The sequence below is a fragment of the Lycorma delicatula genome, chromosome 3 (assembly GCF_047948215.1).
Source record: "Lycorma delicatula isolate Av1 chromosome 3, ASM4794821v1, whole genome shotgun sequence".
Taxonomy (NCBI): Eukaryota; Metazoa; Arthropoda; class Insecta; order Hemiptera; family Fulgoridae; genus Lycorma; species Lycorma delicatula.
In genome coordinates, this window is record NC_134457.1 from 186,196,741 (window position 1) to 186,213,719 (window position 16,979).

Consider the following 16,979-nt stretch of genomic DNA (forward strand, 5'->3'; position numbering starts at 1 on the left):
ACCAATTAAGTATTCTTCCAGCCATGCTATAACACTTTTTTTTATTACTTTTAACCCAAAACTTCCTTGGTTACCTTTTGAATGAATTAACTATATAATTTTCTTTGTATTTTGTAATCCCAATACAATATTATTAAAATAAATATAACTTTAAAATTCTGATATTTTTAATGTCTGTTATAACTTGCCTGGCATTCTAATTAACCCTTTTTTTATATTTTAGTTAGTTGTCTTCATTATTCTGTGTTGTGAAATCATTTAAAATTTTATTGTACTCTATTTTTTCATAATTATTAACTTTCCCACATAAATTACTGCCACAATTAGTTTAATGTATCTTTATTGGTATAAAGGTTTTTTTAAAGAAGTATTATGGTAGAAAAAAGAAAATTATTTAAAAATTCACAGTAAATTTAAGAACACAAAAATTTGAAACTAAAAGAATCGGGTATGAAAAAATAAAACAGCCACAAAATGTAAATTATTTATTTAACTATACATACATTTTTTTAAGAAAGAAGAATTAAAAGAAGTTTTCACCAGTGTTAATGAAAATAAAAACTCATGGAATTTTCATACTGTAAAAAAAAACCATTACACTATTGTGGACATATAGAAAAAGTATTTTTTTTACATTTCATATTATTTTTTCATAGTATATGACAAAATAGAATTTTGATTATTCTGTTAAAAAATATTTTTATTTTGAACTATTCTAATGAAAGAGAATCTTTTTGGAGTTATATTTTTTATTATGGTCTCTTATGTGGTTTTACACATATGAACTAGGAAGATTACATAGATTGCAACAATATGAATGTGCAATAATATGGACTTGATTTATGACCAATTTCCAGAAACTGATTAGGTCACTTTAATGCAGGTCAACTAGTTAAATAGGATAGTTCTATAACTTTTATTTGCCTTATATGCCTTTTTTTGTTAAATTTTCTAATTTGAAATTATCAACTGGAATAAAGGTATCAAATAATCTTTGACTACATTGCTGAGAATGTAATATTCTGAGAAATTATTCAGGCATATTTGCATTCAGCATTTTAAATTGGTGCTATATAAAAATTTTCTTTATTGCTTAGAGAGAGAGTACGTTTGAAATTTAACACATTTGACTGCCATCTCGGTAGCACATAATGTAATCTCTGGAATACTAAGTATTGTCTTAATATTGCATATGGAATAATACTATTCTTTTGGTAACCACTGCATCCTAAGCATCCATATAATGTGTTTATTTTGTTACACATGCACACAGTACAATTCATTATCTGAATGTTGGTTCAAGTAATCATTTTCTTTATTATTATATATTTTTTTTTTTAATGTATGTTACACAATTATCATCTCTGAAATTCTGATAGATTTTTTTTATTTGAAAGAAGAATACTTTCAGAATGGTCTTATATAAATTTTAACCAAATCTAATGGTATAATTAGGAAAATACCGAACAACTTAACAAAACACCAAATGGCTCGACACCCTTAGCTGCTGACCACTTGCACTAGTATTGTGTTGCTCTGTTCCCTGCATGACTAGGATATTAATAACAGTTTATATTAATGTTGTTTAGTCTCCATGGTAATATCGCATTTGTTACTCTATTTTTCTTCCTTAAACAACCATTCCTTTTTTTCTTGGCAAATTTCTTCTAATTCCACATAAATATTAAATCTAAATTTAATATTTACATAAAATTGTGAAAAAGATTTAGGGATTTGCAATCAATCCCTAACTGCAAAATTATAATATAAATATTTATATCTATATTATGCAATAATTAATTATAATTTTGCAATATTAAATAAATAGTCATACAACAAGCTCCCAACCAACATCACCCTATATGAAGTGAGTTAAATATTTTAATTTTTCAATAAATAATATACTATAAGTATTATAAAACTTTTTTTAACAGGGTACACATAATCCTTGTCCAAATGTCTACTCACAATAATGAAACATATGTATTGAATAGATTACACAATCTCATCATTTCTCAGAGCTTTTTCATAATGTGGTCTCTTTATTAACTTATTTGGGTCCAAATCAGACAAGACAATGCCCTCTAAGTTTTAACTCAACTAAGAGCGACATAAATCCACCCCTTAGGATAATTTTTCTTGCCAAGCTCTATCACTGTCCTGTCAAAGAGTTGTACTCTACAGTTTGTGAACAGTTACAGCCCAACTTTAATATTAGAGGTAGCATTCTGTGCTCGACATCTCCGTATCCCTTTGTCACTTGGAATGTTGTACAATCAACTCCAATTACATCAAATGGAATATTGACAATCATCAACTTCTTTCATTCTAAGACCAATAGTTTCATCATCAAATTTTATGAGTACAGCTTTCGGTAACTCTCCTACCTCGCATATAAAGCTGAGGCGGTGAAAACCGCCTCAGCTTGATATGCGACAAACATTTGTGTATTAGACTGATACTATGAGCAAAACTCTCTACTCATTCCATAAGAATCAACTGTTGTACATTCTCATTTATGAGAATCTACATTCTCATTGTTGAGAAGCCTCTGTGGAATATTCATCGCATTTCTTTCTCTATTTTTAATGTAAACAATTATTCCTTTCTTGGCAACTTACCTTTAAACATCGCTGTCTCATTGGAGCTGCACATTTAGTAGTCCTACCCATATTTTAAATATATAATGTATTGTTATGATATATTAAATATAATTTTATATATAGGTACTAGATACCATTAAAAATTGGAAAATAAAATAATTGTAACAAATAAAAATGACTTCAAAAAATAATACTATTAAAAAGTTACAAATAATTATATTTTTATTTATTTAAGTAAAAATGTATTTAAAACAATTTATTTTTCAAGTTGATGCCAACCAACATTAGTTAAACAAAAAACCTATGATCTATAAAATGAAAATCCTACTTCCAATAATGTAAAATTGGTAGAAGTTTTATTATAATAAAATGAGATCTACAAAAATATAATACAACAATAAAATCAATAACAAAAATATGATATAAGAATACTTCATAGATGCTTTGGTACACAGCATCAACAAAGCAATTGGTGATAAATCACCAAGTGATATGCCTCATTATCACCAAGTATATATGCCTTAGCGAACTCAAGATGAGAAATGATCATGAGACGCTCTCTCTTATATGCTCTTGAGATCCAATTTTACATGTGGGAATCCCATTTAGTCGCCTAATGGTCGGTTGAGGTACTAACTTTATGTTTAATTTGTTGGCTAGCACTGACTTCAAAAAAAAGTTATTTGTTGTAAATACTTTTACTTTAGTTAATAAATAAAAATGTAATTATTTGTAACTTTTTAGTAGTATTATTTTTTGAAGTCTGTTTTTATTTTTATTGTTTATAAATTATTTTATTATAATTGCCTATTAAGTGATATATCAATGAAATTATTTGTGTCTTAATCTAGAGATTACTAAAATGAGACATTAAGTAGTCAGTTAAAATAACAAAGTAGTTCAGAAAATACGGATCATTTCTTAAACTAATTTCAATAATTTTTTATAACTTGTACAGTTGTAGAACTTAACATAGTATGTAAGTGAAGTTTCTCAGATCACTGTGTCTAAAATGGCACCTGATAATGTTAAATACTTACAAATTGAAAAGATATGATTTTTATTTCATAATTTTTTAAAAATTCCTGCTGGCTTCAAAGAGTCATAAACCTAAATTTAGTATTTCATACAACAATAACATTAAAAAAATTGCACAAACTGTTTATGAATAAATAAATACTTTATTCAAATCATAACATAATTATACATTATATAGATCAAATTGGAAATGATAGATGTCCTACTTGTCTTCCACAGTTAGAAATTGCTCCAGGATTTCCCTTCAACATAGTGTCATTTTCAGATCTGTATTTCTAACTGCTGAGAGTAACTCTATACACATTTCTTTAGAAATCTTTATTACTAATTTGTTCCAAGCTATACCATAAATATTGCGATTAAATTACAAAAGCTTGAATAAAGTCATGAAGATATAAAAAGGAAAAAGATTATAGTTAAAAAATACTTAGTGTTTCATTCATTCATAATTATAGTACAAACAGTAAGAGTTAATAAAGTATAATAGAAGGATATGAATGTATTTATTAAAAATTTCTCGAAATATATAATATTATTACTCTGGTAACAAATCATCCCCTATTTCTTCATTACCAAATTCATCATACTGATCAGCATTTTTTCTTGATCCAGCAGCTGTCCTTGGCCTTTCAAGTGGTCCTAATGGATCACTGTAACTCGCATCTAAAGAAAAAAAAAAACTACATTAAATTTTTTCTAACTATAGTCTTAATTGTATTTGTATTTTATTTTTAATACTTTTGCTTATAAGCATAAACAATGGTGTTCAAATAAAAAAAAAGTTTTCTCTATTCCTTGCCTAATTGAATCTATAATGTCGGCCTATTATATTATATTTTCAAATATGTTTAAATTAGTAAATTCAATTTACCTATTACAGTTAATGTTTCAATATTTGAGCAGGAATTGTAAAGTAGCATTAAAATGTTACTAGTGTATAAAATTTATCTCAAACAAAAGCTTGACTGCACTCCAAGTACAGTTTGGAAATATATGTTTATTAAAAAGAAGAGTATACATTATTGGACAAAATAATTTTGTCAAGAGGTTGCAGATAGAAAATAAACTTCACGATTAGCAACTGAAAAATTTCTTACCCAGAGATAACAATGCTACATAATCAATCGAATAAAATTATTGGAAAAATGTAGATTTTTCTAATTTCTGCTAAAGGTTGTACAGAAAAATAAAAATTGTAAATAGAAATGCTGAGGTCTTAGGAGAAGCAGAATAGAATAATTATGGACAGGGAAGAGGGAGAGAATGACAAAGAAAGCAAGAGTGAGAGGAGAAAGAGAGTGTATGAGACTAAAGTCCAGCATTTCTTGTATTAAATTATTTTTATTAATAAATGACTTTTATTAATTAAATTATTGTTATTGATATTAATTGTTACATATATTGATAAACAATTTTGAGTTGCTAATCTAAGCCATATAGCAAGGTAGACTGCTGATAAGTAAATAACAATACAATTGTTATTTGTGCACAACAGATTTGGATTTATAGTAATTTTAAACTAAGATTATTTATATCTTGTTTTTATAATTTTTGTTTAAGGAATAATCATTTAGTATCGTAAGCATGTTCCTTTCATACCGGGTGAAAGAATGGGAACAAATTTTTCAGAAATGGTCTGATATGTACCATAAGATATGATGTGACTTCTTTTGCAAGTTTTAGTGACAAACTTTATATATTCATTCTTGTGAATGACAAACTCAACAAAGTTTTGCTTTTTGAGATTTTTTGCCAACGTCTTTGATTACATCAGCACAGTTATATAAAAACAATTTATAACTGTACTTGGTTGTCACCTGAAGAAGCTTTTCTTAAATCCTATCATTCAAAAACTATTTGCTCTAAATTTAACAAAGTACAAGGTACATAATGTTGTTTTTCTGTCAGTGTCTTCTGCGTGGACTGAAGTGTATATTCTATTTTGGCAAAAGCTAGAAGACTAACATCTGTACAAAGACTTCTTCAAATTGACAAATTTTGAAAATGTTCGATAAAGTTCTATACTATTCAGTATTTTATGTAACTGACATTATGTGTAATCTGTACATGCTCTTAACAAATTATTGTTAATATGATCCTTACACCTTATTTAATTGCCTGATTATTAACACTTTAAATCTAATGGAAAAGACAAACTAGTAAATATAAAATTTTTAATTTGAATACTCACCAATATTTCTAAACTGTTGATTGAAAACATCACCAGTAGTTTCTGCAAGTGATATCTTTATTAGTCTTTGATTGGTAATGCTATCTCTTGTTGGAGGAAGAGATCCCTGCTCACCAGAACCTCCTCTTGTAGGTGGTATTGGAGAATCCACTGAAGGACTAGCACCTCCTCTAGATGACCTACCACTGCTTCTTCTTGATCCTTAATAACAGGGTAAAAATTATTAGTAAACATAATTAATTTATTTAAAAATATATCTTTATATACTTTTTTCTCAAATTGTTGCGACGTTGACAGGACGCTCTTGGTTAACAGCATTGCAGTAGATTTTAGAGCGACAGTGGACTGTATGTGTTCATAGATGATGAATGAAGACAACACCTTGTTGATTATTGAAGAATTGTTTAATTGTATGCCGTCTTGGCGGCTTAAAATAATTTTTGTAACATAACACTTGTAACTTATAACTTAACGTTAAGGATAGCAAACATAAACTAAATAAAACTTAAAGTAATGTTCATCCGAACAAGAATTGAGAGAGTCCATCCGGATGCGACCGCCTTGGGTCAGGTATGAGTGCAGACCGGTTAGAAGACGCTGCGTACGGTGCTCGAGGGAGCAGCTTGTGACATAGAGTGGCGTGATGGTCTGGCAGACATAGTTTGCCGTGGGCACCCTAGCCACCGCTAGGTTTCAGCACCCTACGGCAAGAGGGGGTGAAAACGTAACATAAATGTACATATTTATATAGTATTATGATTAGTAGTATTATATAATAAATATAAAATATAACATTTATAAATATACTGGTGTCCCAAATATTATTAACTGTGCATCTGGATCTCAATTAATAAAATTTAATTTAACTTCTTTTTTGATGTCAGCAGTGAAACTACAAATGACTTCCATGTTTTATTGTTGACAATAATTTTTAATTATATAATAATTTATAAATTATATAATGAAGTTTTTATTTAATTCTTTTGTTTCCGGTATGTGACAATTGTTTTAAAACTTGAAGCTCAGATTTTTTTGGTAGAAAATGAGTTATATTGTGGTAGTATTTAAACAGAATACAAGAAGGAAATTTTCATCAAAGATTTCCATATATTCATGTTCCACATCGCAATGTTGTGCGAAATTTGATCAATAAGTTCTAAAAAACTTTGTCAAAGATGCATTCAAGGCCAGAAGCCATCTATCCTGACAGGAAAAGTTAAATGATATTTCTGATAGCCCACTCCTCACAGATCATCTAGTTAATACGGAGATCTCTCAAGTTCCCTAACAGCTTGTGAACATTTGACCTCGTATCGGGGACAGACGTAGAGGACGTGGTCCACTGTAATATCTGTCTCACAATCCGAGCATGTCCTCGAATCCACCAAACAAAACCTAGCCAAATTCGCCTGAAAACCACCATGCCCGGAGAGAAACTGTGTGATATACTGATTGAGGGACATCCATCCAATTGCACCTAAATCAGACACTATAAGAAATACACCATGCGTGTAGCACCAACCTGTGCAGGATTCATCCCACCTCACCTGGCAAGATTGAAGGCCTCAGTCTTCAATCTCCTGCTTTCATTCTGATGTCAACAGATTGTTTACCTTGGAAATATAGCGTTCCCTACGCTCAGCAGCCAAGATATCTGTTGGTTTAACTCCGGCTATAACACAGACTGACTCCCGTGAGACTGTTCTGTAACAGCCAATACAAGGAGTCACTGGGCCTGCAGCAAAATGTCCAAGCAGTACCTAAAAGCTATGCGGTGAGCCCAGACAGGTGCAGCATACAGAATAATAGCTTCGCTGACACCTTTGTAAAGGATACGCATGGTACGGAAATTCAACCCCCAATCGGGATGAATGACTCTACAGATTCCATAAAAAACATCATTTTTTGCTACATACTGTAGATGTTCCTTGAACCGAAAATTCTCATCAAGGACAACACTCAGGTATTTTTGAGTCATAATGTACTGAATGGAAAGACCAGCCATCTGGATCCAGAGTCGTTGATTAGTGGCCAATCAGCTCTTGAGCAACATCAGTGGTTTTTTCTGTAAAAAATCCATCACATGCAGCTTTACACCAGAGGGGGCACACCATCTTGTCCAAATAAAGTTCTGTGATTCATACTGCAGTTCAGGAAAGAGCCATAATTGTAGCATATCAAGATAGTTCATTCTAGATACACTTGCTTACATGATAAAGGAAACATTCAGTTTCAAAACAAAAAACATTCAGTTTTGGGGAGTCTTGTTCACACTGCAACATTTTTTTGTGGATTTTCTAATCCCCAGATATGTACAATATGAGTGTTTACTTTTCAGTTAACATGAAATTGATTCGTCATTGAATACAACACGATAAAGAAAGTCTTTATCATCACAGTGCATCATTTCAAACCTTAATCTGCAGGCTTTAGAGCTTGTAACAGCTCTATATGGATGCAGTCATAAGTGTTTCCTTAAAACTCTCCACACAGACTCTAATTACTAATTCACAGCTAGCCATCCTAACAGATTTCCTAGGACTGCGCACAACAGACTCTCTTACACGTTCAACATTCATCTTCAGACATATTCTCCATCATCCTGTACTCTTCCCTTTATAAATACAGTCAGTGGTTTCAAATTGTTTATACCATCTATGAATGTTATTGTCACTCGGGGAACACAACAGAACACACATTGAACAGTAATTACAGATTCACACTTAGCATCACCGCATAACACAGAATGCTCTCTGTTGGTGGGTTGCCATCTTATATTTACTACTAGCGCTTTCAAGCAGAAGATACAGGAAATTGTTTATGAGCTTGTGCATAGCTAACACTTTTGAGTTGCTCTTTCATTTCATGTATAATTAATGAATGTATGTGAAACTTGGGAAGTATTACAGCTATATTATAGCTTTAAAACCTTGTTATTCATTTTGAAACATACGGTATAGTAAACTCAGAACAGTATTGTAATGAAATTCAATTTTATTGTAATCAGTTGTTTTTGTATTGTCATTTATCTTTTTATTGGCCAATTAAATGATGAAGAAATTGGAGCATCCTTCCAATAAAGTGAATCAATAACACACAATGCAAATGTTTGGCTAAATTTACTGTGAAATTTTTGGGGATAGGATTAATTAATTCAAAGCACATCTGGCCACAGAGATCCCCAGATCTTACACCTACAAATTTTTAAAAATATATAGAGCAATGATATCCTGTTTACAAGAACAAACCTTATATCCTGGATGAACTGAAAAATAAAAATAACTGAATTTGTAAATACAATCACTTCTTTGGTGCTTCAGAGTGTATTTTCAAACATGTTGAGCTTTATTCAGACATTTTTACGAAAACTTTGGTCACACTGAGTATCTTCTCTGATTAAAAATTCATTGTTAAGAAGTATTATTCGTTGTTATTTGAATATAATGGTACAATAAGTTGTATCAATAGTGATACAATAAAGTTTCATCTTGGACACCTGATGTATGTAAATACATAAAATACATGTATAGAGTAAATACATAAAATATATACAATAGTTATAAATGCAACTGACATATGTTACGTCTGTGTGAAAAAAATATTAAAGTTGAATGTTTACATTACCAGATCGGCTACTACCAATTCTTTCTCTTAGTTCTTTGGTTTTTTCAGCTTTTTTCAACTCCAAAGCATAATCTGCTGCTTCTTTCAATCCCAAGTCGCTACACATTCTCACCAAAAACTTCAGGCCTGCAAATGTTTATAATTATAAATAGCTGTTTTGCTCTATTAACATAGTATGGATGACACAAAACTTTCTTTTGGTCCAACTATTATACATAAAAATTAAATAAAACTTTCTTAAATCTCAATTAATAGGATTGATATTTATTTTAAAAGAAATTTGATAAACAATACAGAGTTAAAAATATAGGTAGATAACATAATTTTCAGTCACCAGGATCTGTGAAATTAGAAAATGTTGTCCATTTTGAGTAATCACCAATCAGACTGCCCAAACTAGGAAAAAGTAATAAAATGTTAATAGCAGTCAAAATTGGTTTTTAAATAAGTGAGTGCATCACAAGAAGTAGAAATACTTCCTATTGAGTTGGTTCATAGTAACAGTGATTCTAGATTTGGATTTTATATGAACTATTTGCATTTCATTTTGGTAATAAATTCCATAATTCACAAAAATAAGGTTGAATTTAGCAAAATAGAAAATGAACAAGTTAAAAATTCATTACAATAGCAATGTTATTAAAACATTTATCCTATTTACACAGTTTTTAATATGATTCAAATGTTGATGTAATATTTGAAAATTATTCTGCATATGAATTTTAATAAAAGAGATTTTATAAATTTTGTTTTCCAGTTGCCTGATACCATCTAATCACTATACAGTATGAAAGTAATTTTAATGTATAAAATTACAGTTTTGAATATTACTATACGAGGGTTATTTTTTTTTCAAGGTCCGATCGGTCACGAAATTAAAACCACAGTGAAAATAAAAAATGTTTTATTTGTAACAAGTACTTTACATAGTTACGCTATTTCTCTACGTAGTCGCCAATCCGATTTAGACATTTGTCGTAGCGTGGTACCAAATTTCCAATACCCTCGTCATACAACGGAGCCGCCTGTGTTTCAGCCATGTTTCTACGCTGGTCTGCAACTCGATGTCTGTGTCAAAATGTTGTTCTCCTAGCCGGCATTTCATTTGAGCAAAGAGGTGGAAATTGGATGGAGGCAAGTCCGGGCTGTATGGTGGGTGATCAAACACTTCCCAACGAAAACGCTGCAGGAGCTTCTTTGTTACAGCAAGCAGTGTGCGGCCGAGCATGGTCATGGAGAAAGAAAATGCCTGATGACAACATTCCTCTTCGCTTATTCTGAATTGCCCTTCGTAGACGTTAAAGAGTCACGCAGTATGAGGCTGCAGTGATGGTCGTGCCACGTTCCATGAATTCCACCAAGAGAACTCCATTCCGGTCTCAGAAAACAGTCGCCATACACTTTCTGTTGGAGAAATTTCATTAAACGAATCACTCAATACAGAGATTGTGAACCGACGATTTTCTCGAATTGCCTCATCCACTCGCTCGAAGATCATCGGTTGACACTCGCTTCCTTCCCTGACCGCCTGCATCATGAACATCTACACGTCCTCCTTTAAAGTTCCTGCACCATTGTCGCACTTTGCTGTCACTCATTGAAGTTTCATCGTACACATTACTTATTCGTCGATGAATTTCAGCTGCATTACACCCCTCAGCCTGAAGAAATCGAATTACCGGACGCACTTCACACTTGGTGGAAGATGCTATTGTTGTAGATATGTTTACGTGCTAGCTGCGTGTTCAGAACTAAACGAAGTGACGCGGTGTGATTGAAGGCCATACTAGAGACGCTGCGCAACACATATGCGCAAAGGTTCATTCGATTTTTGCGCGGGTTTCTATTTCTCGCGACCGATCGGACCTTGAAAAAAAATAACCCTCGTACATCTACAGTATTTTTTAATCTAAATTTTTATTAGATAGGAAAAAAATCCTTCCAATAATAATCTGAATGGATAGTATTCATTTTTATATCAATGGGTAATTTTTGATACCCAATAAACTTTTAAAATGTATGTTGAAATGATGACTTTACTAACCCTTTGCCTTCATAAGGAGGAAAGCAGTAGTCTGAAGTAGTAAATTAATGTACAATAATAGCTCATTGATATTATCTCCAAGCTACCATTCTGTTGGCAGGTTCTAATTAATCACACATCCTACTCAATTAAGGTACGGTGGTGACTTTTAGTTTATTTACTAAATAATGCAGTTATTTAGTAATTCCTATTTTGTATCTACACATTCTGTTCTGTTATAAATTTATGTCTGAAAAAAATCATGAACAAACCATTTTAACTATTCAAATGAAGAAATGAATTTGAACTCCTCAATAACAAGCATACCATGCTAGATTTACTGTTGAGTAAAGTGGTTTGCCATTGCCTTCTTTACTGAACTAAGCCTACATTTCAACTTTATAAAGCAACTTCATTCTTCAAAACATTAACTAGCTATAACAACCAACATTATTCAAGAAGAAAGTAACTGATCGGTGACTCTTGAACCTTTTAGGTGGTTTACATATATTATAGTCATAATATAGACTGTACAGATAGTGAAAATAAAATTTTAATGAGCTCCTTTTTCTTATGAGATGTGAATTATACCTTTGTTTTTCAACTCTGTAGGGTAAAAACACATACTTGTAAATCTAATACAAGATTTACAAGTTTTAAGGGGTAAATATTACTTCATTATAGGTGAACATTTTTTATACTTTTGTATATCTTTTGGGCAAAAACAACAATATGCTTACACTATTTAAAATATACTGTCAACAAATGCACTAATTCATATGTGGTAAGGTATAATGATGAAATGAAAAGACTGTTACAAAAAAATTTAATTTATAAGAATCTAAAAATTCCTACATTTAAGATTTATTTATATTTAACATTAATTCCTATATTTTAGATTTAATTCTAAACCTAAAAAGATTTAGATTAAAGAAAATCAATGTAACAGTTATGTAAAAAAAGCAAAGAGAACATTGTAGAGGAATGTTGAAAAAAGTGGTCAGAATTTGATCTCTTGGATGAGATATAAAGTTATTTTTCTAAAATCACTCCTTTTAATTGGTTGATCTAATAAAATAAATATAGTTATATGTAAATTGTCTTATTTAAAAGGTTAAAATGAGTGACAAATCCAGACAATGACATTACAGAAAATAAAAGATCTTAGTTATGACATCTTTATATAATGAAAACACTTTACAGATTAAAACAAATGGAACAGGATTAAAAATGTTTGATATCAAAAACTTGTTGGTGTTGGGTGTAATAACTTTTTGCAATATGTGAATAAATCTTTTTGATAATCCACTTCTTATGTTGTACTTTGAATATGTATTTGCCTTGGCCTCAGTTGCTCAGTTGATGAGAGGGCAATGCAATAGGTAAGGATCTAATCTGACTGTTATTCAAATATTTATGATTATTTAATAAGTAGCTTTTACATTTTTCATATACAACTACTTAAAACTCTGGAAAAAAAAATTAATAATATCTTTAAAAAAATGCCAAATGCCCAAATCTTTGTATTTATCAGAAATAATATACTACAGATTAAAATTATCAACAACCGAGTAAAAAATTATTTATATTCAATACATAATAAATACAAAACTATTAATGAATTAAAATTTATTCTTACACTCAATGTTCTCTGGAAAATCCTTATGTATTTCTTTATAAATATGTAAAGCTTGTTGGTAATTCCCACTGCGTCTATAGCAAGAACCAATCAAGAGACGCCATTTGGGTTCATTTGGTTGCATTAGAGCAGCCCTCTCATAATAAGCAACTGCTTTTTCAGCCACATGTAGAGAAACAAAATAGGCTCCCAACCAGTCCAGAACAACAAAATTAGATGGAAAATGACGAAATGACTGGAAAAGATTAGCATGTATTTTGCTTAATGTTTAGAAATCTTATGATTTTACATACATAAGTGATATAAATATATCAAATTAAAATTAAATTTTAATTTTTTAAGCTTATAACTGCAGAATCTGTGTGTAATTTCAAATACATGTAACAGATGTACATGTTTAGTAAATCTTACTGACCCTACACACCTACAGCTTGCTCCATAACTATAAAAAAATCAGTACTTTTAATAAATTCCATTTCATTTAATAAATATTAATTTATTTATGCTGACAAAAAGGCTTATACCAATTACAGTCACACTGTTTCTTTTTTCTTGTCAAAAGATTAATTTTGTATCAGTGGAAAATAGCAAACATGATGATTCAATCCCCGAATCTTCAGGATAAAAGGCAGAAATGCTATGATTCTGTCCCTGGGGGTCAGTAAATCAAACCTAATTAAACTTAATGACAAACCTAACCAAATTTAAATTAAACAAACTTATTTAATTGAATTCAGTTTTTTCAACTGATTTTACATTAATCATTAGTTACACCAAAGCCACTACTTTAGCACTGTGGTTCTAGCCGAAAGTGGTTTTGCTTAAGTCAGGAAGACAAACGGTTAAAAAGTGTTCCAAAAGAACTTAAGGGAGTAGGATCATTGTCTTACTTATATTTTCTTTTCTTGCTTCATATTTCATAATCTTCAAGTATGTTTTATTTTGTTTAGGAGCATGTTTTTAAACCAAATTGTTTCTGCTAGGTATTTTACACAGCTGAGTTACATATTGTGTGTAGCAAAGAAAAAAAATGCTAGTATAACCAAACAGACTAAATGCATCTTCAGTACAGTCTAGCCTGAAGACTATAATAGCCGAAGAACTCTGTTAATAATCAATTTAGAATAACATAGAGTTCACGATTAGCTCAAATTTTACATCTGTGCCATCCTTTTTTACAAGTGTCCAATACAGAAAATGTAAACAGGATATTCTTACATTTTCTAAACAACGTTTTGATCAGTTGCTTTAGTCATGCTTTATTCATTTCAGTTTCTGGTATAATTAACTTTTTCAAAAGCTACCTTATAGGAAAATGTAGGTACCTCAAAATGATAATGATATGCTTGCTGTTTATCATTTTCACTATCGTATATTTCCCCAATCTTCTGAAGAACTCCAGGATCAGTTGGAACAGTTCCAAGAAGTTGTAGGAACCTGAAAAGCATTTAATCTATATTTGTTTTCTTTATTTTACGAACAAATAATCTAATATATAAATTGATCTAATACATTACTGTTGAAAATGTTTAACATAAATAAGGATAATCAGATAAACAAAACCAACATAAATAACAATCTTTGTTAACAAATCAAAAAAAAACATCTAAACTAATCAAACAAATATGGATAATAAAATATTATTCAGGTTCTGACTGATTCTGAGACGACATTTAAAATACATAATTTTTTTTCAAATTACTGAATTAGTAATTATTGTTCAGACTATGGTAAATCCATAAATATATAAAATAATATGTAATTTAGGTTAGAGTTATGCACTCCAATAATAAATTGACAACCAAAAACATATTGAAATTGAAGTTTTAAAAAAACAAAAACCTAGTTAATTTCAGCCACAACATTACCTAAGATATCACCAGTTCTGGACTAGTTTATGTTTTACAGCTCTGTAAAACATACATAATCAAGGAAATTGTGACAGCATTACATGCAGAGGGTATTTTAGATCATCAGATATGAATCAATCCACCATTAACCTGATGTACCCAAAACGTGGATGACAAATGACCATTTCTTCACAACAACTATCGCGCATTGATGACTTCTATGGCAATATATGTGATATTACTTATTGTTTACAACACTCATCTACTCATATTTGCCAAGTTACCTTTAATGATGTTTATGAGAGTATAGAGTCAGAATGTATAGATAACGTACATGATGAAGATCAGTTGAAACTTCCTTAAATGTCAAATCAGTTGCTTTATTGCCTGCTACTTTCAGGAGTCCATGAACCTAGTAGAAACTTACACATCTATAGCACTTCCAAAGAACGCAAACAACTGACTAAATGTACACAGTTATTGGATGTGTTACATAGTGCTTTTCAAGCAGTTTACTGAATCACAACGCACAAGAACAAGATGGAACCACCTTCAATGTAAAGAGTGACCATTCATACTATTCAGCAGGTAATAAACTGCATTGGAAAACATAAAACTTCAGCAAAAGGTTTTTCCTTGACTAGAGTCTAACAACTTGTGTGATTCAACTAAATATAGATAATTTATTTATAGAATGTAATATATTTGTAGATCCTCAGAAAATTTTGACAATTACTTCTGCTAGATAATCCCCTCTGTCTTTGAGGTGAAATTGTCTTGAGGCTAGATAAATTGTCTTTGAGGTGTTTCACAGCAATCTTCAGTTGATTTATCACAAATACAGAGGTTTTTAATAGTTTGCCCTTCTTCAACAGATCATCAAAAACCATCAATTAAGCACTTTTACACTATCAGTTTCAATACTATTCTCAGTGTTAAAGAGAGGGGTAAACTAGATTTTTCGCTCTAAAATTAACCAACAGAAACATCACAGAATGCAACTTAACTATGAAGGTGATATTTTTTTATAATTGTGCTGATGTTTTTAATAGTGAAATTGAGAAAATTTCTGAGTACTTCAACACCATACTTAAATTAAGAAAAAACATGAAATTTTAGAAAAATTAACAGTAACATTAATAAAGTTATGTGATAAATAAATTGTTTTTATGTAAAAACATCAAATCAATACATATTGCTTATTAAAATTTTTATTTTACATTACAATTTATTAATGGTCTGTTTATTTTACAAAGTTAGCACATGTGCAAGCTCGTAAAGAAAGTATGCTCACTCATTCACTCTCTCTCTCTCTCTCTCTCTTCTCTTTCCCCTCTCACTCCTCTATCTTATTTTATCTTGCATAAATTTTGGGGCTGTATAAATTGTTTATTTCTTTAAAATAAAACTTTGTTACCATGAAAAAGTGGTCTTTAAATTTTATACATTTTGTCTTTAAGACACTTTAAATTTTATACATTTTTCAAAAACAACATTTTAACTACACTACTGCTATTGTAAGTCTGATTTCAGGTGCCAGAAATAGATAAGATAAAATCTTATAACATTACCATTCAACAGCTTGTTCTGTATCCCCTAATAACTCGTGTATGTGACCCAACTGGTAAAGGACATGCGGGTGGTGATTAACAATAGCATGTAATTTTAAAAAGTATTCCAGTGCATCTTCAAATAAACCTTGCTGTTTGCTCACAAGACCTGAAAAAAAACTATGATAATTCTTGGAAATTAACATAATTTTGAATTTTGAAATATTTTTCTTTACCTCAGTTTTTTTTCTTTTTTTGTAAACTTCACTCTAAATCATATCATTTAACACAGATTCAGATATGGGTTAAAAACATCAATCAAATGTTAGGGGCAATTATTTCAATTGAGTGATAACAGTGGGTCAAATCACACGTATGTTATTAGCTTTTATTGTGGTTCATCTGATAGCTTGACTGACCATTTATTCTGTCAGCACTCTAATGTTTACCTTCCTGTGACA

General features: G+C 30.5%; 1 protein-coding gene across 1 annotated transcript in view; it reads right to left on the bottom strand.

The window, feature by feature from the left end:
• Positions 1-4,162: 4,162 nt before the first annotated feature.
• Positions 4,163-16,979, bottom strand: part of nompB (intraflagellar transport protein 88-like protein nompB) — a 45,537-nt gene continuing 32,720 nt past the window's right edge. Inside the window, exons 11-16 of the mRNA XM_075359058.1 lie at positions 16,540-16,687; positions 14,444-14,555; positions 13,119-13,353; positions 9,457-9,582; positions 5,833-6,033; positions 4,163-4,304 (exon numbers count right to left, since the gene is read on the bottom strand). Of these exons, the coding sequence (XP_075215173.1) occupies positions 4,177-4,304; positions 5,833-6,033; positions 9,457-9,582; positions 13,119-13,353; positions 14,444-14,555; positions 16,540-16,687 (950 nt within the window). The 3' untranslated portion in view covers positions 4,163-4,176. The remainder of the gene's footprint in view (positions 4,305-5,832; positions 6,034-9,456; positions 9,583-13,118; positions 13,354-14,443; positions 14,556-16,539; positions 16,688-16,979) is intronic.